The sequence below is a fragment of the Vulpes vulpes genome, chromosome 3, assembly GCF_048418805.1.
Source record: "Vulpes vulpes isolate BD-2025 chromosome 3, VulVul3, whole genome shotgun sequence".
NCBI classification, from domain to species: Eukaryota; Metazoa; Chordata; class Mammalia; order Carnivora; family Canidae; genus Vulpes; species Vulpes vulpes.
In genome coordinates, this window is record NC_132782.1 from 136,416,761 (window position 1) to 136,442,028 (window position 25,268).

At 36.2% G+C, this 25,268-nt stretch overlaps 1 protein-coding gene across 1 annotated transcript; it reads right to left on the reverse strand.

Moving 5' to 3' along the window:
* On the reverse strand, positions 1-25,268 carry CLCA4 (chloride channel accessory 4). The gene is made up of 14 exons (XM_026004709.2): positions 25,113-25,268; positions 20,981-21,121; positions 20,692-20,839; positions 17,554-17,662; positions 15,615-15,792; positions 15,024-15,242; positions 12,780-13,007; positions 10,313-10,490; positions 9,008-9,114; positions 5,690-5,905; positions 4,824-5,091; positions 2,791-2,961; positions 1,600-1,833; positions 1-1,243 (listed from the first exon to the last, which is right to left on the reverse strand). Exons 1-14 carry the CDS (start codon positions 25,266-25,268, stop codon positions 828-830), a joined length of 2,769 nt encoding a protein of 922 aa, XP_025860494.2. The 3' UTR covers positions 1-827.

Consider the following 25,268-nt stretch of genomic DNA (forward strand, 5'->3'; position numbering starts at 1 on the left):
AGGCGGCGCCAAACCGCTGTGCCACTGGGGCTGCCCAATTTAATTGATTTCATGTATCATTATGGTTGTGAGATTTAGGCTATAGTTTTGAGTAGTAATTAAAATATTAGATTTAAAAATTGTTAGTTTTATTTCTTAATCTGAAAACAAGAACAATATATAGTAGCTTCAATAATTAATTCCTTTAATAAAAGAAAAAGTACACAGGTAGGTATGGCTTTTTAAGTGAAAAGGGATATATATATGTATATATACGTGTATATATATATATATGATTATATTGAGCTGAAATAAGGAAAAACTTTGGTCTGACAGATGGTAGTTGACTTTTTTTGCTAGTATCTTCCATGTCAATGAATTATAGTACACATGAACTTATTCATGCTGTATATATTAGTATATAAGTAGAGATTTTAGGTGAAAGCAGTAAAATCAATTTATACTTAAAAGTACTAAGACCAAATTTATTTTTTCTCAAATATTATTTATTTGCTCTCTTACACTTTATTTTGACTACTGAAATAGATAATTTTAACTTCTTGATGGAATTTGAATTATCATTCTAAAAAACTTTTGTATTAAATAATCAACATGAATATCAGGTATCAATATGAGAAAATATTTTATTTATCATTTTTATGACAAATAATGAATAAATAAAAAGTTTGAACTTTAATAGTGACTTATAATTTTCCAAGTACCCCTGGATATTTATATTTAATCAAAATATCCCTTCTAGAACTCTTAAAATTATTTTTACGATTTTATGGTCATACAGAATGAATTTAAAAATTCAGAAATATCCTTCAGTTTCTTGTTAATGTTTTTTAAAATCCTGTTCTAGGTCTTCTTGAATTTTTTTTCTTATTTACAATATAAATAATGGCACCTAAAATAATACTAATAATTACCACAGACCCAACCACTAACAACACCAAAGAAGAAATATTAATTCCCGAGTTAGGATGACTTTCATCAGGATCAGATTCTGTTTGAGGAATAAACAAAGCTACTTGTGCAATGTTGGATAGTTTTGAGGTTAAATTGCTTTTATCCACGCTTTGAATGGCAATAAATATGTGAGTTGTGTTTTCTTCTGAGATATTTCCTGGTTTAAATGCAAAGGTTTCTTTGGAGTTGGCCTCATTTGGTAACAGATCAGTAGTGTTTACTTGGAGAGCATTATCAAAGTTGTCTCTTAGATCCAGGATATTATCACTTATTCTTATGATGTACTGTTGAACTAAGAAAAAAATTACACATAGTTTAGAAACTAGAAAATATCATGTTAAATTCCTTTTTATCCATTCTCCTAAAAAATGTTTAGTTATGCAAAGCTTATACTCATAGCCAAAGCCTCACTAATTTTTCAATGGAAGCTCAATTCTGATTTTTAAACTGCTAAATGCTATCTTCTTTGTTTGAAAAGTAGGACCAGGTTAAAATGTGTCATGTTTGATTGATTTGAAAATATCAGATTATAAAATAATACTCCACTGAGCAGTTAATTAAAAATTGTTCTCCTCCCACCTACCCTTATACCTTGTTTTTGCAATAAGCATCTTTCACTTTCAACACCACATGTCACTTCATGCTTACCTTTTCCGACATCAAAATTATCTCCTGGTGCTGTCCATGTTAGATTGATCTCATCTCCATCAGGTGTAGCCTCAAGGTCTGTGATTTGACTTGGTGGGTACAGGTCGGGCAAGGGAAGTGTTGAAACATTTGAAATCACAAATGCACCTCCAGATGCTGTTCTGGTGAAACTCTCCAAGGGTGTTTGAGTATCCTCATCAAGTTCAGCTCTTGGTGGATTCCCTTCAATTTTCCCTGCATTAAAAATTTGCTGTATTAATGAGCAAATCTATACTAGTATTTTTAGAACTCAGTGAATTGAATTCCTCATCCTACATCTCCCTGCTCCTCTCCTTTTTTCATATGTACACACAGTCACATTTTACTAAGTTTAGTGATAAAGTCATAGGCATCCAAGTGGTGGCAGAATTTTTTTCTTTAGCATCCTGATCAGGATATTGCAGGATAGAACTGGATAATGAATCACTTTAAAATTAAGGCTGCACTGAATGGGAATAATGTTATATTATTCAGTATATGCCCTTTAAAAACATAATTGCTCTATTTCTCAAATTATCTTTAAGCGAGGAATAAACCCTGGGAAATTTTTACTGTTTCCCTTTAAACCACTTGTGCCAGGCTTCACCCTTCCTCCCTGCTACACGTGCTAAGGAACGATACTTCAAATTATATTCCAGTTGCCAACAGAGAACCCCTTAAAGTCACAAGATAAGGGACAAGCCGAAGGAAAGATAACAAAGAATTCATTCGTAATCATAATCATCATCTTACTCTACACATTTTTTTCTTTTGACTTAATAAAAACATTCAAAATACATACTCATTTAGGTATCTTTGGAAACAGAATCAGGTATCTATATAACTTGAAGAATAAATTCTAAGTACACTAGCTTGTACTTGGGTGCATAATAAATTAACCTGTTTTCTTTATCCTGAGTTAGAAATATGGCATGTTGTTGTTGATGTAGGTTTGGTGCTCCAAATTAATATGATAATGGCTGACATTTATTGAGTGCTTACTCGATGCCAGACACTATACCAAAGCTTAAGTTATTTTGTAGGCAAACACGGTATGACTGAGAACTTCATATCAGAAACAGGGAAAGCTGGACTTCAAGTTGTAAAATGTTTGAAATTTTAATCATATTAACTCCAAATTATTCAAGCCAGATATCAAATATCATTACTCACCATCCACTACCCATCCTGGTATATATGAGGCTCTGTTCAGTGGATGCCTTAAGTATCTTGCGGCCATGTTTACTCCTCCCTGAGCCCGTACTTTTAAGTTATATCTGCCGTTTTCTGAATAAGCTATAAAATATCTGGAGTACACCCCATCATTCTTGAAAGAATCAGCACCTTGTTATAGAAATGAAGGAATAAGGTATTATTGTGAAGAAGAAGATGCATTTTAGATAATGCATTATGAAGAAAAAGATGCATTAGAAAAATCAATGCATTTTTCTAAGCCAGGCATATGGACTTTTAAAAGCATATTCCCTTTATCAGGTTCTCTCTTTTGTGGTTGACCTATTGGAAAATATTTCTATTATGCTCTACCAACCAGTATCTTGTTGAATTAATATACCTTTGTGTTATTATATATATGTGCTATGTATAAATAATATGCTTATGTATGTATAATAAATACCTTCACTTTATCAGCTTCTATTGCAGATTATTATAGTACTCTTCTTACTATGTTTTAGCCAAATGATTTTCTTGCAGCTCTTACTTCATCTAAACACATAGTGTGTTCATCTCATCTCCTATTCAGATCAAAAAGATCACCACTAAGGAAAAAGTATCTTTGCGTGTAGGATTTCATTCTTACTGTAGTCACTTAAAAATTACTTATTTTCACTTCTTTTCAACTACTCTTTTTTTTTTTTTTTTTTTTTGTATCTTCACCTCTTGCTCAATGATCCATTAACTCCCTGGTCTGGCAGTGGAAAACCCCATCTATTATTGGAATAAACATTTAGGGTAGCTCAGGAATATTATATCATTAGTATATTTCTTGATACCACCAGTACTAGAGTTATATTAAATTGAAGACACTTTTCAATTTAACACTCTAAGGCAGAGGTTCTCAAAATGAGATCCTTGGAGAAGCACCATTTGCATGCCACTTGATCATATTAGGAATGCAAATTACTTAGATCTTCGAGGGAAGGGCCTCACATTCTATGTTATAACAAAGCCCCCCAGGTGATTCCTTTGCATGTTAAAGTTTGAGAACCCCTGTTCCAAGTCATTGTTTATCAACAACACCTATTTAGGTAAAAGCATTTAAAATTAGCTAAGTAGCGGTCTGGTCAAACCTTGAGAAAATGAAATGAGATGCAGGTTAAGTTGCAATGTAGCATGGAAGGGGTTAGGAAAGGGGAAAATGTAATTATATCAGATGGAGGCACTGAGGTGCACCAAAGAACAATTGTACCTTCTAAATTTTTCACAGGGCACATTGACTTAATTAATTACATTGCAAAAGATACTGATAGGAAATTCTAACAACTCAGGAGGTTATCAATATGGTAATTTTCTTGCTCACTATTCTCTCAAAAAAAGGATCAGTTTCCAGAATGATCCAGAGTCTGGGAAAAAGGTACTATTCACCCATACAAGGGAGACGAGCATGGCCAACTCTGTATCTTGTTTTCTGCCATTCAAACCTGGTATCTGAGGCTCTAGTGATGTCTCTGATGTCTCTCATCTTGTTTTAGCAGTTCTACCTGCCCTTGGAACTCAGTTCCCAAGACTATATGTTGTACTTCTTTTCAGCTATTGAGGATTACTCTTAACCTGTCCCCGCTTCTCTGCCAGGGGCTCAAGTTCTATTACTTAACCCCAGCCTGCTTGTGTTTCACTCACTGGTTAGACTTTCTTAATGATTTGTGCCTAAGAAATACTTGTTCAGAATTCTCAATGCTGTTCTCAACTTCCTGAATGAGACTTTTCCAACTGGTAACAGACAATGATTGTCCAGATGATGAAATAATAATGACAGTAAATAGCATTTATTGAGTGCTTACTATGTGCAGGACGCTTGCTAAGTACTTTATAGATTTTATGTGAACAGAATTTCCTGCTGGTCCTGCTGTTCATCCATGGTCTGGATCAATTCTTCTGAAGTCCTATTGCCCCACACTGTTGCAGGGACCCATAACATATCATGAGTTATGAAAATACAAGCTTATTCATAAAAAACTGTGAGTTACCTGCGCCGTTATCCAAAAGTTCCAAAACTTCTGTTTTTCCATTATTTGATTCAATGAAAGCAGTCACATTGGCTCCAAGAATTGGTACATAGCCTTGTAGAACTTCTGCATAAACAATCATTGGGCTGGGAAAACTGTTTGTGTCTTTATTCATTTTAGCATTCACTGTGATTGGAGGCACAGAAGAATTTGCTGCCTGAGAATTTACTGTTATAGTTAATGTTTCTGAGTTTGCTTTGGCTTGAAGACTGTAAGTCCAAACACCCACCTAAAAATTCAATGGAAATATAGTAAATATCCAAGATCAAGCTTTTCTATTTTTTCACTATCCCAACTCTAAAATAAATTTTATAAGTATGTTACAGAATACAAAGGGTTTTGAGAGTTTTGAGGGCAAAAGGAGGAGAACTGAGGCAGTTTAGACAAGGCATCCTGACTCTTGTCATGCATGATGTCCAAACTTTGGGAAATCTCAGCTGGGAAAAATAAGTTTGGGAAAGTTTGCCTTGGTCTTGACCTTATTCTTTAACCTCAAACTCCATAGATTCTATAATCTAGTAACACTAATAAGGATGACTCTTCACACCAACTATCTACACTCCAACTTGCACAGATTCTCCCTTCATTGCCTCTTCAAAGGTATTCTTACCTAATTTTTTCCTTCTCTTTCTCCTAATGTATACTTTCTTTCTTCTTCCTTCCACTATAATTTTTGGGACCACTCAGGCATAGAAATAGAAAGTACATTCTATTTTATTGTAATTTTGAAGATGAGACAAGTATTGACACCTATAATTGTGATAGCAAACAATGTATTTTCAGCTACAAAACAAATGTGGGAGGTAGTCTAAAAGCTAACTGCTTACCTTTGCATTTCCTGGAATCCTGAGATAGGCCATTTTGGAAACTGTGTCCACTGTGAAATTACTCATTGGTATTCCATTGGGATCCCAGAGAGAAATAATGGGTTCTTGTATGGTCCATGTGATGAGAAAGAATGTGTTTTTTCCCACAGTGCTATCCATTATTACAGTGCCGTTCATCCAAGTATTACTGTTGAGTATTAATCCCTTACTTTCAAGCTGTTTAAATATATTAAAAAAAATTAATGACTGGAGAAGGGAGAAATTTTATTGTTTTCATTTTTCTTTTTTAAAATATTTTATTTACTTATTCACAAGAGACAGAGGGAGAGAAAGGCAGAGACATAGGCAGAGGGAGAGAAGCAGGCTCCATGCAGAGAGCCCATGTGGGACTCAATCCTGGGAACATGGGATCATGCCCTGAGCCAAAGGCAGACGCTTAACCACTGAGCCACTCAGGTGTCCCCTGTTTTCATTTTTCATGCAGTTTTTAAATTTCTGGCCTGAGAACAAGCTTGTATAGGGCATACTACCTTAGGCTTGTGATCTCTCTGAAAGCTGATTGAAATATATCAGTCAGAGGGTGTAGAAATATAGAGTCTGAGGAGAGGATAGGATATAATAAAAGCATTAAAGCAGGAGAATGGTTTTTATAGATATGACCCTATTATTTCTTTCCCATTGTGTTGACAAGCACCCACTCAACTCTTTAGCAGTAGAGTGCTACAACCTCAGAGAAGAATAAGCTGTTAGGTGTGTGTGTGTGTGTGTGTGTGTGTGTGTGTGTTACCCTCAGTTTATCCATCTTCATGATGAACTAAAAAAATTACTTATGGTGTTGGCTAGAGTATTTGTGTAGAAGCACAGCAAAAGGGGCCTCAATAGAGAGAATCAGGGCTAGCAAATGATGAGACAGGCAAACATGGATATTTTCCTGATGTGAAGTCTTGAAATAATTTTCACACATGATAGAGTGAGTAACACCAGGCAGTAAACATGTCCAGCAAGAGTAGAAAGAGGGCAAATTGTTTATGAAGATTGGACCCCTGAGAAGAGATGTGAAAGATCTTTCTCTGAGAGGAGCTTCAAAGAGATTTTTTAAAAATCTTTGTGGATAGCTCTTTGTCAAGGAAAGATACATTTATCTGCTGACCAAGAAAGTGTTTCTATAAGTGTGTCATTTTGGTAAGTATGGGAAATCTTGTTTCTATTTCTGAACCAGTCTTAAACCAAGAATACTTTCACACCAATACTGATAGACTGAATTCTACTCCTGAAACATCATTATGACAAAAATTTCAGTCCTATATTAAGTGGACATGTCTTTAATAGGACCGAGTATTATCAAGTTAAATCTGAATGTGAGTGACCTTTTCAGGTAATTAGGAAACTCTTAGAAAGTTGGGAGGCTTTGGCTACATACTAGGGGAAAATAACTGAGTCAAGAGTGAGATGAGGCCTTTTTTTTTTTCTGTATTCCAGCTCCCACTATCCAAATCTAACTTCCCATCTACTCAGATTACCTACTCTAACTATTCTCACATATTCTCTCTCAAGAGCTATGTATCATGTACAAAAATCCAGGTTAACCTTTCAAAAATTTGTTCTTCTTTTTGTTATTTTTCTACTTAAGAACTGATAGGCATTTCAAACAAGGGGGACAGAACTTTCTACCCCTTCCACATAATTTGGAAAGTCATTCTCTCTCTCTCTCTCTCTTTCTCTCTCTTTTTAAAAGATTTTATTTATTTATTCACAAGAGACACAGAGAGAGAGAGAGGCAGAGACACAAGCAGAGCTCCATGCAGAGAGCCCAATGTGGGACTCAATCCCGGGACTCCAGGATCATGCCCTGGGCAGAAGGCAGGCTCTAAACTGCTGAGCCACCCAGGGATCCCCATTGGAAAGCCATTCTTAACCTTTGAGCATATCCTGCATGCAAGTGCCTCCTCCCTGGATGATTTCATATTCTGCTCTTATATTTTAAAATTCCTTTAGAATATTCCATTTTAATGTCTTACCATTCACTCAAAATCCAAGGTTAAGACAGAGCAGAAAATAATATCCTCAAAATCAGTTCTGCCTGTTATATGTCAATTTTGTCTTCATTTTCTCAATCACCCAGACTGAAACCTTCAAAAATGAACTTTATTCTCCTTCAGTTTATTCTCCATATGCCAAACTAGATCTTGAATCAATTTTTAAACTGTTTTTTAGGGTGAAGCTGCAAACCCAACTTCCAAACTGATCTGCATATATTGTTTTAACTCTGAATCCTACACCTTCTTGCTTTTCATTGTTAGAGAATAGGGGAAAATAGGTTTGTTTAGGTGATTATGGCAAGTCATAATGGTGAACAATGACTTGATGAATTGGAAGATGAAATGACATGATATACATTTGGTGAGAATGGATATTGATAGAAACAGAATTTTGTAAAAAATATTTTGATGGAAACAGGCTGTGTTGACATTTTACATGGGATATGAATGAAGAATGAGGGAAGTTGACAGAATTTTTGAATCTAAATAACAGAAAATGCTTGTACTGTTGAAACACAAATGAGAAGAGAAGTGGACTTCAGAAGAAAGATGAATGAAATAAAACAGTGAAAAAAGTGGTGGAAGAGGTAAAATAAGCCCTAAATTTGTAGATATGCAATGATTATTCACTGTTTTTTTTACAATAAATTATTTCCAAATACATTCCTTCTATTTCCAAACTGAGTTCTTGAGTGCATTCATCTAATTTAAATCTATTTCACAGCAGTGAAGGGTGGGGGAAATCTTGGAAGCATGAGATTTTTTTATGCATTCATAGAAAAATGAATGCTATATTATGGGACAAAATCTATTTTTGGTAGAAAATATTCAGTTTTGATGTTATCTCTTAACCAAATTCTGTGGGAAAAGAAAAAATAAAAATTTCAGTTCTTAATTTGGTCATATCTAAAGAAGAATTTATTTCATACTGAAATTTTATTTTTTCAAAGGATTTTACTAGAGAGAGAAAAAGTGAGAAAGAGCTTGAGAGAGAGAGAGAGCATGAGCAGGAGAAGGGTAGAAGGAGAGAAAGAAGCAGACTCCCCACTGAGTAGGGAGCCCAATGCAGGACTCAGTCTCAGGACCCTGGCTGGGATCATGACCTGAGCCAAAGGCAGATGTTTAACTGACTGAGCCACCCAGGCACCCCTGAAATTTTAATTTTAATTAAAAATTTACTTTGAGAAAAATATAGGACTCAAAACTCATAACAACTGAATTATTTTTCTTGGTTATGGCAAAATGTAAACACAAAGACCTGAGGAGTAGAAACTCTGACCTGAAGAGGCTGTTGGGAAAGATCAGTGTTTCCTGATGCAAGGCCTCCAAAGGCATCAATGAGGCCGTTATTCTGGGCTTCATCAGAAGCAAAAAAATGGTTTCCTCCTAAAATATAAACACATTAAGTAGGTTGCTTTCTAGAAAATACATACGTACTATATTTTAGTGATTAATAAGGCAACAGGGTAAACAAAATCATAGTTTCTGAATAAAAATAGAACAAAGTCAGGTATGTATAAAGATTAACAATGAAATGTTAATTTAAAACTGCCATAACTAGGAAATATAAGTGGCTCAGAATCAGTTCAGAAAGTCATATTGCAGTATCGTCATATTGTGGTATCCTGACAATAACTGGCCATGTGGTATTGTCATATTGCAGTATTCTGACAATAACTGGCAATGGAGAGGTAGAAAAATGGTAAGCAATAGAGACAAATTCAAAAAAGTGCGACTTTGGAGGGACACTTAGGACAGAAATAAATTTTACAATGGCCATGAGAGTACTTTGAAATGATGGGAGTTTGTGCAACTAAGCATTAAAAAGCAAGTAGTTATTTGGTAGCGTTAGAAGTCAACCCAATACAATAATAAATATTCATAATGTTATAAAGTTTGTTTGTTCTACTATGTTTAGGAAGGCACTGAAAACATGTGGTCCATTTTCATTATGTCTCTGTACCTAAGATAGCATCTAGGTATCTAGAATGTAATTCATCTAGAAATTTTGTTATTTAGATTTATTCAGACTGAGCCTCTATTAATCCCAGCTGGCTCCCACCCCCACCCCCAAAGCCTATGCTCTGGTTTCATGGATTTCCCACTATCTCTCCATGTGTCTTGCATTGTCACCCAACATGATTTTCTTTCTCATGACCTGATCATCTCATCTCACCTCTCCTTTCTCCAGAAAAAATGAACACCTTGTTGAAGGCTCAGCTCAGAAGTCACCTCATCGCTCATGCCTTCCTTCTCTAACTCTATGCAACACTGGGAGACTTAATGACTTAGTCTCTTCTCACATAGTGCTTTATTTCTATATATTTCTCCTGTCATGGAGGGATGTTATCTGATTATGCTGTCTGATTAGTAGTTTTGTTTTGTTTGTTTGTTTGTTTGTTTGTCTTTCCAGCCAGCTGGACTGGGAGCACCTTGAGAACAGAAATCAGGTCTGGTTTGACCCTGGTTCCAAGGTCCTGCCCCAGGACCTTGCAGAGCAAGAGCTTGAGAGAAATTGTTCAGTTGTCAGCCTTTACACTTATGCACTGATATCAAAGGACTTAATATATAGGTCATATTTCACCTGTTAGGGCACTCATCTCTATGACAGCTTGATCGGCGGATGGTCCCAAAGCAATCAAATGAATGATAGCCCCACTTTGTTTCACTTCGCCAATACAATTCTTTGCAGTGTTATCCTCCCCATCGGTCAGCAGGACAATTTCAGATCCATCTATTTGAGGGTATATTTCTCCAATTACCTACAGATATAATCAGAGCATAATTATCGATGATCCTACATCAAAAGACTTACAGGATATTAGAAAAAATGTGCAGAGAAAATAAAAGTGTGCTGAAAAGAAGAGATAGCATCTGTTTTAAAATCATAGAATCTGCAATCAACAACTTTTAGGAGAACTTAAACATGATTTTATTTTCTGTCTATCTGTCATAGATAATGTTTGCTCAAGTGAAGTTATGTGGATGCAGGTAGGACTGTAGACGATTCTACTTGGGTTAAATGACAATGACCTTTCAGTCTGAGGACTCAGGTCAACCAGGCACCAAAAATATAATTGCAGAATGTGGCATTAAATAATTCTCTGCTTTCTCTGACCAGATATACCTCTAATAAGCCCTCAGTGTATAAAGTATGTTACATACACAGCTAGGTGCATTAAGACTCCACCTTGACATTTTGAAAAAGTTAATGATTCCAAATTAGGGAACTTTTAGTATGCTTATAAAGAAAAGATGGAAAAGTTCTAAGCAGGTCAAGGTTAGGGATCTTGTTATATAACCTCTATTTTACCTCTAATAGTAATGAGCACAAAACTAAGACTATTGATGGTGCTCAGAGAATACACAAATTTTATTTATTGAAATTGAATTCTATTTGTGGCTTGAACCCATTTCTTATAAAGCTAAACAGTTCGAAACTCAGAGTTCTGAATCTAGGTTCCTATAGGAGAAGATAAAAAGAATTTATCCCAGGATGGCAACTATATCTCATCTTCTCTGACAGCTTTAAATAGTAGTGGCTTCTTGGTACACCATTTTGAGAAACTGAGTCCAAGCCAAGAGGAAACAAATGACAGATTATCACACTCATGAACTCGGAGTGGAGGTGTGTATAGATTTGCAGAAGAGGGTTTGGAATTTAGATATTCCTAAAAAACTGGTTGCCAGGGAACAAAGTAACCAGACTCATTTCAATTTTTGCATGTTTTTAGGAAAATAATAACTTTTATATGTTGTAATACATGTGAAATATGCTCTGCCACACATTAAAATCAAACTAAAGGGCAGACTGGGTGGCTCAGCAGTTTAGCGCCTGCCTTCAGCCCAGGGAGTGATCCTGGAGACAGGGATTGAGTCCCACATCAGGCTCCCTGCATGGAGCCTGCTTCTCCCTCTGCCTGTGTCTCTGCCTCTTTCTCTCTCTCTCTCTGTGTGTGTCTCTCATGAATAAATAAATAAAATCTTTTAAAAAAATCAAACTGAAAAACAGAAAATGCTTTTATACATGTATTGCATTTATACAGCATTCCCATTACTCCCCTCACATATATATTATATATTGTGAATCCTAGTTTTATCCAAATATATATGACTATTATCATTATTATGGCATTTGTGAAATATGTTCACTATATCATAGATATTTTTCTACATACATAAATGTAGTACTTCGTTTAATCTTCATAATAGTCCTATGAAGTAGGCATTCTTGTTTTCCTGTATTTTGGACTGAGAGTCCAAAGAGACTGCAAACTTTGCTTAGTATCACATAGTTGGTAAGTGGTAGAGCCAGTACTCTGATGTTAAAATTAATGTTCTGACCAGTATCCCTAACTCTAACAGCCCCGTTACATCTGCTTTAATAAATATCAGTTTTCCCCAGCTGAGTGTCACAGAAACTGAAATGAGGATTGGACCAAAGTGAAATTATACCATATAACTTCCTTCATTGTCTTAAGAGTCGATAAGTTTGCTGCTCGAGCACACTTGTTTATTTAATATTTATTGAGCACTGACTACTGCATGGTACCAAGACAAAGTCCCTGACTTCATTTGGCTTATACTCTAGTTGCATTTTAATAATCATTTGTTCACCCATCAGTTTATTCATTGATTTACTGATCCATTAAAAATATCATTAAATGAATTTTTTCTATGGGCTTAGTGAGTCCTGTGCTTCTTAATATTAGTCATTTTAAAATTAGGCAGTATGTGTGGCAGCATTTAACATAAAAATGTCCTAATCATAAAAAAGAAGAAACTAGGTGAACAGATTAAGAGGTAGAAACTTTAAGTCATTAAATAAATAAATGATGGTGATAAAATGTACTTTTTATCTACAACATAGGGAATACAGCTACTAATACTGTAATTACTTTGGCAACGGGTAGTAACTAGACTTATCATGGATTTCATAAAATAATAATATAAAAATATCAAATCACTATGAAACAAATAAGGTACTATATGCCAATTATACTTTAATTTTTTTTAAAAAGAACAAGTGACATTTGCAATATGATTTTCACCTGAAATGCTGATTTAATTCCAGCACAGATAGAAGTTCCTCCGTTAGCTGTTGTAGGTAAGCTCTCCAAGAGGTTGTTTCTTTCCTTGCTGCTTATTATCTGGATTAGATTACTTTTAATGTAGGCAGTACTATCAAAGTGCACCATCCCTACCCAGGATCCATTTTCAATGGTCTGCAGTAGGAAATGTTTTGCTGCTTGATTCATTCTATTTAGGCGATTAAAACCCTGAATAGAAAAGATCAAGAAAAACAACCAAGGGGTTTTCAATTGGAAAATAATAGCAGATCACTTAAAATGAGTGAATAAAATTTGTCATTTTTTTACCTATAGTAATTAGTGTTATTAAAGCAATTTTTTCAATTGATAAAATTGAAAAATATAGTTATATGTATTATAGAACATATATGATATAGTAAGGAACATAGGCTTTAACTAGAGCTGATTCTTGGCTGCAAAGCACTCAAATTAGAGGTGAAGGGTAGGGTGGGGGTTGGGATGGAATTGGAGGGTGATGACTCACATCTTAGAGACTGCCTAATAACTCCCAGATCCTCTCTTCAGTTGTGTCAAGGTGAAACCACTCCCCAGATCCCACAGTATCAAACCAGACTATCATGGTTTCCATCTAGAGACTGAAATCTCCCCAGTCACTTGGCATCTTCACAAAAGATGAAACCTACTTAAATTGCAGTCACAATCTGAGAGGCCCAGTACCTACCTCCCCCATTTCCTCTTCTGTTCCTAACCTTTCCACACCACTTCCCTGCCAGTGGATTAATTGGAATTGGTTCTTTGATAACTCAGTAAAACTCACAACCCTCTTTCCTAGATGAATACCCAGAATGTAAGCCTCTTCATTCGTCTTTCCAGTCCTTCATCTGGTGATTTGTAGTACCTCCCTACAGCACACATCCAAATTTCCCTCTGAACTTCCTAGAACCAACTCCTAGTGAAAAACTGCTCTTACATCTCCATCTTTGAGGGCTCTCTCTCTACTACTTTGTTTTACCTCTAAACTTAGCTCTACCTGTATCTTGTCCAAAGGAAGCTATTCATCTTTTCCCAGTAAGGAACTTCATCTTTTCCCTTCAATACTTCCTAGAATACTTTTATGTATAGGTGTCTAGCATTCTGATGCTCTTTTTGAAACTCAGCTATTGTGGATTATTTCATTCAGCTTGTGTTATCTTCTGTGCTTTTCAGTAACCAACCAGGCCTCTTCTGTTGAAGTAATTTTTTTGCTTGATCTTTAGCATGCTCTGTTCTCCCTCAAATGTGCCATTTTTCTGGATGCCTTATCACATTATGTCTGCTCATTTGTAGTGCGTTTCAACAATTATTTATTGAGTGCTTATACATGATAAACCTTGTTTTAGGCAAAAGGGATGCAAAAATGAATAAGACACTGCTTCAAGTCCTAGAGGAGCTCCCAGTCTAATGGGAGATAAATGTGTAATTTCAATATAATACATAGTAGAAGAGGTTTCATTGTGGAAGATCAGCAGAAGAACCATTAGTCCAGCCTAGAAGCCTGGCCCATCTCCTCTTGGATAAAATGGGTACCTCTACCAAATTTGAAGAATATGTATGAGTCAACCAGATAATGAAGAAGGGAAAGAAAATTTACCCAACTGTGAACTTTTCAAGGATTTGAATTTCTATTCCTAGAGTCTGGCACAATGCCTTCCATTCACTGGATGATAATAGAAGGAATGAATGGCTGAATCTGTCTATCTTCATTGTAGCGATGCTTTTTGTCTGTGTCTTTGAGGATAAAGAGGTTATTTATATAGATGATGCAAACAAGGTAAAGCCATGTTAACAATTCTCCTGGTTGATTTTGTTCCTTGACTTGGAATGGAGTTCAGAGGCCCTAATCCACTCTCTCCTCATGTCTGTAAAGTATTTCTAGTAGATAATAGAGGCAAGGTTAGAAAGCATGTCCATGTTAAAAATCTTTAATTTTGATTTTCTCACTAAGGCTTTACTAAAGGGTCTAAAAGTACCCCTCAATAAACACTCCATTTTCTGGGGTTGGATCTTGGGTTAGGTCTTTCTCATTCTATTGCTACACTTCTTTCATTACAATATTCACTGCCCCTCTTGAGGTCATGATCATAGAAGGTAAAAATATTTATGCCACCATGCATTTTAGAACAAGCAGGTAGTAATCAGAGTATTCTCAGCTATTCAATTACTTCTGTGTTCCTACATCCAGGAAAAATGAGCCCATAAACTTACATTCATGCTTCCAGACTTATCAAGAACTAAGCACACAATTCTTTCTCTGATCTTCAGCAATGAGAAAACAGGTGGAGGGGGTGGTGCCACCAAAGATGTTGTGTTTTTAAAATCCTCAGAATTGCTGATCACCTCCCATGTACTTCTGAAATTGCACAATTTGTTTTGTATACTTGGAGCTTCTCGGTTATGGTTTTCTTTATTACAGAATTCAACAACCTAAAAGGTTAATAAAGTGAAAAAATACTTTTCATATACAATGCATTTAAAATTCAATTACAAATCGGAAAAATAAAAAATATGCTTGACAAATATGTCATTTTTAATGAAATAGGATTCATTGAGGAATCATTTAATAGTAATGTGGGTTTTGAATAATTGTAATAAAGCTAATGCTAATTAAGTGCTTACCATATGCCAGTTAATGTTTAAAGAACTCCATATTAATATGAGTTAATTAGGTATTCTCAGAATACCTTGTGAAGGTACTCTCAGGTAACCTGCACAAATATTTTATAAACATGACCTTTGAATATAAACATGTCTTTTGAATATAAATATATGCTCTGAAATTACAGTTGGCATACTTACAGAATTAATACCTTGCATAAACATTATGGATGCCTTTTCAGTTTGATCTTTATCAGGAAAGAATTGACAATCTTTTTCATACAGTTTTGTCTTAGAATCAATTCTGCATCCTCTAGTTGTACAACTGTTTCCTTGACACTTATGAACTCTGTTTAATCCAGTAATACCTGTGGAACATCTGAAAATATATAACAATCTTTGAGGCAACTTAACAATTAAAAATTAGAAAATCTTAAGTACTCTTTCTATCAAGGTTTTTAATAATGACCTGCATATGAAGATCTTTATTCTTATTTATGTACTATACAATCCTATTTTTGACAGCAATATTTTAGGATTCCTACAAGAGCAGTTATCTGTTTTTCAGGAAATTGCAGAAAGAAATTTTAAGTGGGATATCTAGTATATGCAATGGCTGAGTTCCCTGTTGTGATTAAAGCTGCTGCTGTCTTGTTAATACCAATGGCTGGAGATTCCCCTCTTCCAAACATCTCTCCTGGAGGCCTTGTGATGATAAAGGCACTGCTGGTATCTGTATAAGGCAACCTGTGAAAACACTCTTGGTACCATCTTAGCTTGAAGTTCTTTGTAGAAATCTTTTCCAAGAAGATATCTCCAAAAGAATGTGATATGGCATAGCTACAAGTGTTTTGGTTTTAAAGAAGCTTTTTAATCCAAAACAAAATGTGGCTTGAAGGAAAGATGGAGATACTGCCTAGGACAGTAGCCTTTACTGGTGGGGACATTTTCGACACATATTTTTTTGCATGGAATTGACCAAAGGTAGCAGTGATTACAACAAATATGCTGGAATGTGAATGTATCCTATATTTTCCATGTGTTTCCAGTTCAAATTTAAAAAGTAATTACTAGATTTCATTCAGTCATTTAGGGAGTCTCCTAAATTATGTGTATGCTTCTATTGCTCCAGAACTCAGTGAACATAATGGTATGTATATTTACAACCATGATGAATGTTCTATAGCAGAGACTAGACATTTAGGGGGAATATGATATAAACAAATGTAATCAATGTCATACTCCTTAAATACATGTGTTGAAACTGGTGGAGCAATTGGGCAGAGGAATGGCTTTCGCTGAAATTAGTATCTTTCAGTTTGTACTTTTTTTCGATAAGTCTGTAGACCTAGCAGGGCATCTAAGATTGATTAAGCTGATGGCATCTAATTTTAAACCAACTACCAACAATAACTTTGCTCTCTTAATCTCAGAACTAAGAGGATTGTCTATGATTAACTATGATATTTGATATTTTTATTTTTTTAATTTTTATTTTATTTATGATAGTCACAGAGAGAGAGAGAGAGAGAGTGAAAGAGGCAGAGACACAGGCAGAGGGAGAAGCAGGCTCCATGCACCGGGAACCCAATGTGGGATTCAATCCCGGGTCTCCAGGATCACGCCCTGGGCCAAAGGCAGGCGCCAAACCGCTGCGCCACCCAGGGATCCCGATATTTGATATTTTTAAATGAACTTTACACATCCCAAGAAATCCTTGTCTGGTCCTTACAAGATTGGTTTCTCATTTAGTGTGCATTTACACTATTTCTTAAACAATTTTTTGTTCTTGTGTAGGATAAATAGTTTTGATTTGGCACATACTATATGAGGTACAAAATATGTGCAAAAATATGAGAGAGGTACAAAATATGTCAAATTGGTTATCAAACAGTCTTGAAGTTATGTGTATTTTAAATAGACAGCCAGCTACTTTAAATAGACACATTTTACTAAAAAAAACAAAAAAAAAAAAGAGAGAAAATAGAGGAAAAAGAAAAAAACAGAAAAGCACTCTTTTGTGATACAGTATCTATTATCTGCATTGGGATAAAAAAATGATTGGTATTTAAAAGAAATCAAACTAAGGAAAAAATAAGTTACAGCCTAAAATAATTAAAAAAAACTTAAATAGTCATGCCTTGTTGCTTCAATTTTTTTTGACTTAGCACTGTAGAAAGGCGCATCTTCATTGTACTCATCAAACACTCCCCAGCGGAGATGAGCCCACTCATGAACAAACAGTCTATCTGTAGGAAAATATTTCAAATATATGATCATAATTCAAGTGACAAAATTGTCCCTCAAATATTTTAAAGAAAATTTTTCAATAAAAAATTATATTTAGTTTTTAAATAACTGCTAACATTTACATTTTTATTTATAAAATGCAGGTTGCATTATATTATATAGTATATCATCTTTTTATTGCACATGTTACATCAACAAAATATTTGTGATGTGTATGCTATGGGCAAAATAGACCGAGCTTTGGGTTTTGGCTCTTGGGGGGCAAAAGGCTTAGATATTATACTGGTTTTTAGCTCTCCAAAGCTTACTCCTACAAATAAACAGATAGCAATCTGTGCTATTAACATTTCACTAGGATGTAATTAGTTAAAAAATGTCTATAAATGCTCCTAAGGGAGTTGATAATGGAAAAAAATGGAAAAACACTGCCATAGACCATATATAATTTTGGGGTGTGGCCAAATAATGTGATTAATTTATAATACTTAGCACATAGAAGTATAAACTATGTGAAAGCAGGTATTATTAATTATATATTCAGCATATACTAAGTACTAGGAAACACAAAGATGAATAAGATGTAAACCTGGACTAAGAAAAGCTCAAAGAGAGGGAATTAAAAAACTTGGGAGGGGGGAGGATTTAAGGGTAAATGGACGAATAAAGGTAAATACATTGCTTGAAATGCAGGAAGAAGTAACAAGTAGAATTTCTGTTTTAGCAATATTAGGAAAAACTTTGGGGGACATAGAAATGAAGAAAAATATGGACATATAGTCTGCTTTTTTTTCAAAGATTTTATTTATTTATGAGAGAGAGAGAGAGAGAGAGAGAGGCACAGACATAGGCAGAGGGAGAAGCAGGCTCCATGCAGGGAGCCTGATGTGGGACTCGATCCTGGGACTCTAGGATCATGCCCAGAGCCGAAGGCAGTTGCTAAACCGCTGAGCCACCCCGGTATCTCATGAGCCACCCCGGTGTCCCATGAGCCACCCCAGTGTCCCTATTCTGTTCTATAATGTGTGTTTCTCTAACTCAAATTAACTCACGAGATCTAAAAATGGGGGAGAGGGGAGTGTCAGCATTATGTATAAGTCACATTTCTTCTGTAAATCATTACTACTGAAAATGTGTTCATTAGACCAGAAACAGAAGCATCACTTGGTAGCTAACAAGAAATGCAGAATCTTGGACCTACTCTAGACTTCCTGAAGCAGAATCTGCATATTAACAAGATTCCTAAGTTATTCCTCTGTGAATTTGAACTTTAAAAACAGTGGTTTAAAGTTTTTTTAGGCAAATGGAACCAGATTAGTTAAGTGTGAAATTGTACCTTTCAGTATGGGAGGAAAAACCCCTTATAACAGCCACTACAACAGGGATTTGGTGCATGGCAGGTTGCCTTGCCTTCCATGCCCCCTTTAATTTGCTAAGAGAGTAGAGTTTAAGTGCTCTTACCACAAATATAGAATAGAATAGAATAGAATAGAATAGAATAGAATAGAATGGAAAGGATAGGTAACTATATGAGGAGATGACACGTTAATTAGCTTGACTGTAGAGCTCTGTTTTCCCAATCAAGACATCTGTTGAGGGACTTAAAAGAATGGTTAGAGATCTTGAGAAAAATAGTAGAAGTTTTATTTTTATTTTTTTTAAATTTTTCTTTATTTATGATAGTCACACAGAGAGAGAGGGAGAGAGGCAGAGACACAGGCAGAGGGAGAAGCAGGCTCCATACACCGGGAACCCGACATGGGATTTGATCCCGGGTCTCCAGGATCGCGCCCTGGGCCAAAGGCAGGCGCCAAACCGCTGCGCCACCCAGGGATCCCTAGTAGAAGCTTTAGAACAGCTGCTATGGGGAATGAGTAAGGGAGCCAAGAAGAGGTAAGTTCAAATATTGTTGAGTAGCTTTGAGGCTTCCCGGAGTTTACGTAATGATACCATTAGTTTTATAATTTTCTTTCACAGTCTTGGAAATACATTAACAAGAGCCAAAGGAAACTGGCAGGAAACAGTACAGAGGATTTGGCAATTTGAATGAAACATAAGGATATGATTGGTGAGGGAGTTGAGGTGTTTATACTTATAATTGAAATGACTGATTTTTCTGGGTATATCAGCTAGGCAAGAGACTGTAGCCTAGAAAGGTGCAAATGATTAGAGTTGCCAAGAACAGACATGGTCAGGCTAAAGTTTGAGGGACAGAACATTGGGATGGGATGGGATGATAGAGCTTTCAAGTTGGGGGTGGAGAACAGGTCCAGGTGATGATGAGGACCAGGGCTAGCTGAACATTTGACAGAAAACAAGAGATTTATTATGTGGTTATTGAAGGGGTAATGGGAGAAGGAGATTCTAGGATTTAGGAAGGTTTTCACTGAATGGTAACATGTGAGTTGAGCCTTCCTTTGACAATGGTTTGTATTTTTATATGAAAAACATTATGCTTTAGTTCATTTGAACCAATGATTTTAACTTTTAGATTGAACTAGATGAAATTGTTGTTTCTCTAGGTAAAAATGCCCACTCTTAGACAAGTTCATCTGGTTCAACCAAATAAGTTGAATAATAATATCAGCAACTAACAGCCTATGAGTGTTTTCTCTTGGCCAAGAACCAGCATTCTGGCTCTTTGCAGCTTGCCATACATTTGCCTTCCATAGAGGCAGCTTTGATTGATTAATATCCAGCTGTGGAGAACTGAAAAATTGAAATCTAAAGAGTATGCCTTAAAAAATGTATTGTTGTTCTATGCTCAAATTTCTGTAGACATTATTCTGACTACAGTTATATGGATTATCTAATGCAGTGTTCACAACAATTCTCCAAGGTAGGAAACTTTCTATTTACTATCTTACAGGAAATAAGACAGAGAAACTAGGTTATTTGTCCAAGGTCACACACAATTGGTAAGTCGGGATTTGAACCTAGAGACTGACTCCAAGGCCTGTACACGTAACCTGGACACAAAGCCTCATGTTAGAATCATTTGCAAAACACATGTTTTAACAAAAGTTCCTACCTGATGGTCCGTATTCCTTTTCTTTTTTTCCAAGTACAAAGTCAGGGGTGAAATGAATATATTCTCCTTTTTCTTCACAGGCTGTGAACTGCCTGGTATATGGTTCATCTCTACCTGGGAGGGTAGGTGGTGCAACTAAAACATCGGCCTGAGAATGTTTAAAATATTTTAAAACATCAGAAATAGAAATGATAACATTTAATTTTTAAAAACTCTAAAAACAATGTGCTGCAAAACTGGGGATCACCAGAAAATGTAATTTTTTAAGAGAAGTATTTTGGACTCTTACGTGTTTGTAGCTTTCATGTTTTGGCCTCTTGTATAGTGGGTTTTCCTTCCAGTTGTTAGGAATTAGTATTGATACATTTTTGAAAAAAAATCTTTTTTCTGTGGCTTCAAACAGGTAGATAGAAGCTGTAGTCACCATATCCTATTATTAAAGGAAAAAATATGTGAGGATTTCAAGCAACAGTGGACTAAATGAGCAGGGCTTCATCATAGGTATTTCCCAATTTGAGTGGATAGACAAAGCAAGTTACTAGAGAAAAGGGTCTCTGCCACTCAGTTCCAGCTCTGTGACCTGTACCTATCAGTGCAAAATTATATCTTAATCTTACACATTAAAGTCTTTGAGTTTTCTATGACCCTTCATCAAAGGGCAAATGCTTCTGTTTGCTCTTATGTAAAATGACAAAGGCATAGACTTTATTTATTTTTCCTTTATATATAGAGAGAGTGATACCATGCACATGTGAGGTGTGGGGGCAGGGATGGAGGGAGAAGGAGAAATCTTAAGTGAGCTCCATGTCCAGTGTGGAGCCCCACTCAGGGCTCAATCACACCACCCTGAGATCATCACCTGAGCCAAAATTGAGAGTCAGATGCTTACTTGACCCCCACGCCAAGGCACCCCTACAAAGGCTTAGACTTTAGAGTCATCTACTTGATTCCAATATTGGTAGTAGAACCTTCTGGGTAATAGAGCTTGGCCAGTTTAACACTCTGAAGCTCAGGTTCTTCACCTCTTAATTGGGCTAACCTTTCTTTAATAAGGTTAACATAAACATGAAAATGAGTTATATAGTCCTTTACACATAGGCAGTCATAAAACTGGTTGATATCATTACTCTTAATAAGTCCTAATAGAGACAAGCCTTAGGTGATGCAAGCTGAAGAGAACAGCCTGTAGGATGGGACATAGGACAGGTTTTTCATTATACTCCCCAGGAGAAGCAGCTGGATTGGGATCTGGGGGTTGGAGGAATAGATAAATTCATAGGAGATGTAGAGCTTTTTGATCATAGGCAAAGTTTCTGCTCTGCCAACAAGCTGAAAATAGTGTCACTTTATACTGTTCAGTACACTGAATTCAAAGATGCAATGATTAATAAGGGAGATAATCCTTTTCTAGAACTTATTATCTCATGGGGTGGGGGGAAAGATGGTTGAATGCTTCTTAATGATGATCTATTCTACATGAAATAATTGAGGGATCCTGGGTGCTGGATGACAATATCAAACTCTTCATCTTGTTGGCAATTTCCCAGTCAACAGTGTTGTTTCCTTCAGAGTAGGCTCTCCTCCTCCATGATGCTTCCTGATCTGACACGAGCCCACAATAGAATTATTCTTCAGCTATCCCAGGGCTCTCTGTCTTGTTTTCTTGAAGAGAGTCCAGTGTCCTGACTTATACACATTGAAGAGATCAGCAAACTGACTAGGTTCAGAGTTGTGGGATCTGTCAGACATCAGAGTACAGAGAACTAAAGGCCCAAAGAACCGGCTTAGAGTTAGGAAAAAATCTTCAGAGATTTCCCAAAGTAGATTGGGAATTAATTCATCACTGACCTAAAACAGATGAAAGAAACCTATTCCCTAAGGATGCCTTTCCTCATCTTTTATTTTGGGATATTTAGATCTTAGCCAGTTGTCATACTTTGCTTGAAGTGATGGCTATCTCTGTTTCTTTGAGATAAAAAGTGTATATGGTGATTTGAATTGTGGTACAGATTAGAAAAGTAAGTTACTATGTAGTTGTTTGGGTTGTGCATTGTATAACTCCAAGGGATTCCATTTACCTTGTAGTATCCTTAGCTCTATGCAACTGCCTTGGGTAGTGGTATATTCTCAGGTCATTGGGGGATTTTATGGACCCTGTGTCAGATGACTGTGATCCCCTAGGGCATACTAGCGTGTCTAATAATGGTTCTCACAGGCTTTCCAAAGATAATTTCTATAATTCTTCTAAATTACTTCTCAGAATTCCTATAATATGGTAGCTGGATCAAAGATAATTAATATTATTGATATTTCAAAAAATAAGTACTTTCAAACCAAAAAGACACGTGAATAAAAGGCATAAGGAAAGTTGACAATTGACATCTCAGGTCATGAATAGATTCAGCATGAATCTTATTATTGTCAGATAATATCCCAAAAATAAGGTCATGTCCACAAGTTGGTTCACCAGTTACCAAAAATGAGTAATTTTTGTTACCTTATATAAGTTAGAACTCAATCCCAGATTTGTCAGCCTTCAAAGCCCATGTGTTAGATTTCAGCACTAATTGTGCTATTTAATGTAACCTTGGAAAAATTATTTACTTCTCCAAATACCAGTTCGCTCTCTGTGTAATGGTGGATGAAAGAATTTCACAAGGTTGCCTGATAATATAAATGCAAGGACTTTGTAGAGGGCTACAAGAATGTCAAGAAACATTGTGTAATGTAGACATGTCTATCTACTAATAATTGAACTTTTACTTATGGTCTTCAAAAGAGGACGTTTTAATTAATTTTTTGCCCTTACAAATAATTCTTCCAAATACTGGTTTCTGATATTCAGAAAAGTTTGAAACTGATTGATTATTCCTGAACACTAAGAAGCCATCATTCAGAATCAGCTATATTAACAGCTATTCAAGCCTGTGCTCTTCAGGAAAGGAATCTTTATATTTCCCTGGAATTCAAAAATTATCAATAAATGAACACATTGCTATGCTTCAAGAGCTTATTCAGAGTGCGTAATAAATGGCAGCCACAAAATCACCTGCTCACCACCTACGTCAACACATAAGCTTTGATGGATAATAACATATGCACAGAAGGCTAAATCAGTGAGCATAAGGACACAGTAGTGGAGAAATTAAATGTAAGGAATTAGTAAATGTTGATGTTAGAGACAGGGAGAGCTAATTTGCATGGCTATAACAACAATCTCTTTATTACATGAAATGTTATAGTTGGAAAAAACTTCAGAAATTAAATTCTTTGGTTCAGTCTTGAAGCCTTTCCCTTCTCCACATGCACTTCTGTGTGAACTCATTTATTCTGCACGCCGATGACTCCCCAACTTTTTTCTCCACCCAGATATCCCCCCTTGAATTCAGATTCCTATCTCCATCTATATGGAGAATAGAGTATCTCAAATTCAAAATGCTTCAAACTAAGTCCTGATCTCACATCTGCCAATATTTTTTTCCATTTACAGTCTTCACCTTGTCAACTGATGATAATTCCATCCTTCCAGGTGTTCAAGCCAAAACCCTTAAAGTCTTCCTTGACTTCTATTTTTTCCCTCCTCCCCCCTCCCATGCCACATCTAAACCATCAGCAAATTTGTCTATGATACCCTCAGAATGTGTTCAGAATCATACCACTTTAATGATTTCTACCACAAGTACCTGTTCCTGGTCACCATCACTTCTCACCTGCAACAGCTTCCTACCTGAGGTCCCTTCACACTTTTATGTTGCAACAGAGCTATACAGGATGAATGACAAGTAGAAGCCCTTTACAGAATTTCTTCAACGCTGCAGTCAGAGTGATCCTGGAACATGTGTGAAAAAGCACACCCCTCCTCTTGCTTGGAATCCTTCCATGGATTCTCATGGCACTCAGAAGTAAAAGCCCAGGTCTTTCCAGCAGTCTGGACCTGCTATGTCTCCATGTTCAGCTCTCTCCACCCTTTTTCCTGGTCATCACCTACTGCTGGTCACATCAAGCATGCTTGCTGCACTGCTGTTCCCTCCCCCAGGTTTTCAATGGGTTCTTCCCTCACTCATCTCAGGTCTCCACTCAGATGTCACCATCAACACTGAGGCCTTTCCTGGTTGCCCTCCATGAAATGGTAACCCACATTCTTCTCCCCACCAACCCCACCAACACTGCCTATCCCCTTTTGCTCATTTACTTTACTCCATGGCAACCTACTACCCGCTGACCTGCTTTACATGTTTCCATTATCTATGTCATCTAAAAAGAATGTGTACTGCACGAGGGCAAGAAATTTTTTAATTCAGTGTTTTCTCTCCCTGATATGCCATAAGTATTCATTAAATAAGTGTTCAAAGAACAGATGAGTTCAACTAAAGATCAGAGAGGCTCTGTGTCTTATGGTGGAAGTCCCCATTCTTTCTTACCTTTATCTGTTCAATTATTTTTTCATCTTCTGGCACTCGAGGGTCTATAGCAAAGATAATGCCTTCATAGCCATTGTCATTCAGCCGGACGAGGGATGTATTGGACCCCTGCAGCAGGCATATGACTAAGAGGAAGATAAAACTTAATAATCCCAT

Excerpts from the sequence above, each read along its gene's own strand:
- CLCA4 (XM_026004709.2), bottom strand. The coding sequence starts at position 25,268 with ATGGGATTATTAAGTTTTATCTTCCTCTTAGTCATATGCCTGCTGCAG. Across the intron at positions 13,008-15,023 it reads ATAAGTCTGGAAGCATGAAT|GGTTTTAATCGCCTAAATAG; the intron begins GTAAGTTTATGG and ends TTTTCTATTCAG. Across the intron at positions 1,244-1,599 it reads TAATTTTGATGTCGGAAAAG|TTCAACAGTACATCATAAGA; the intron begins GTAAGCATGAAG and ends TTTTTTTCTTAG.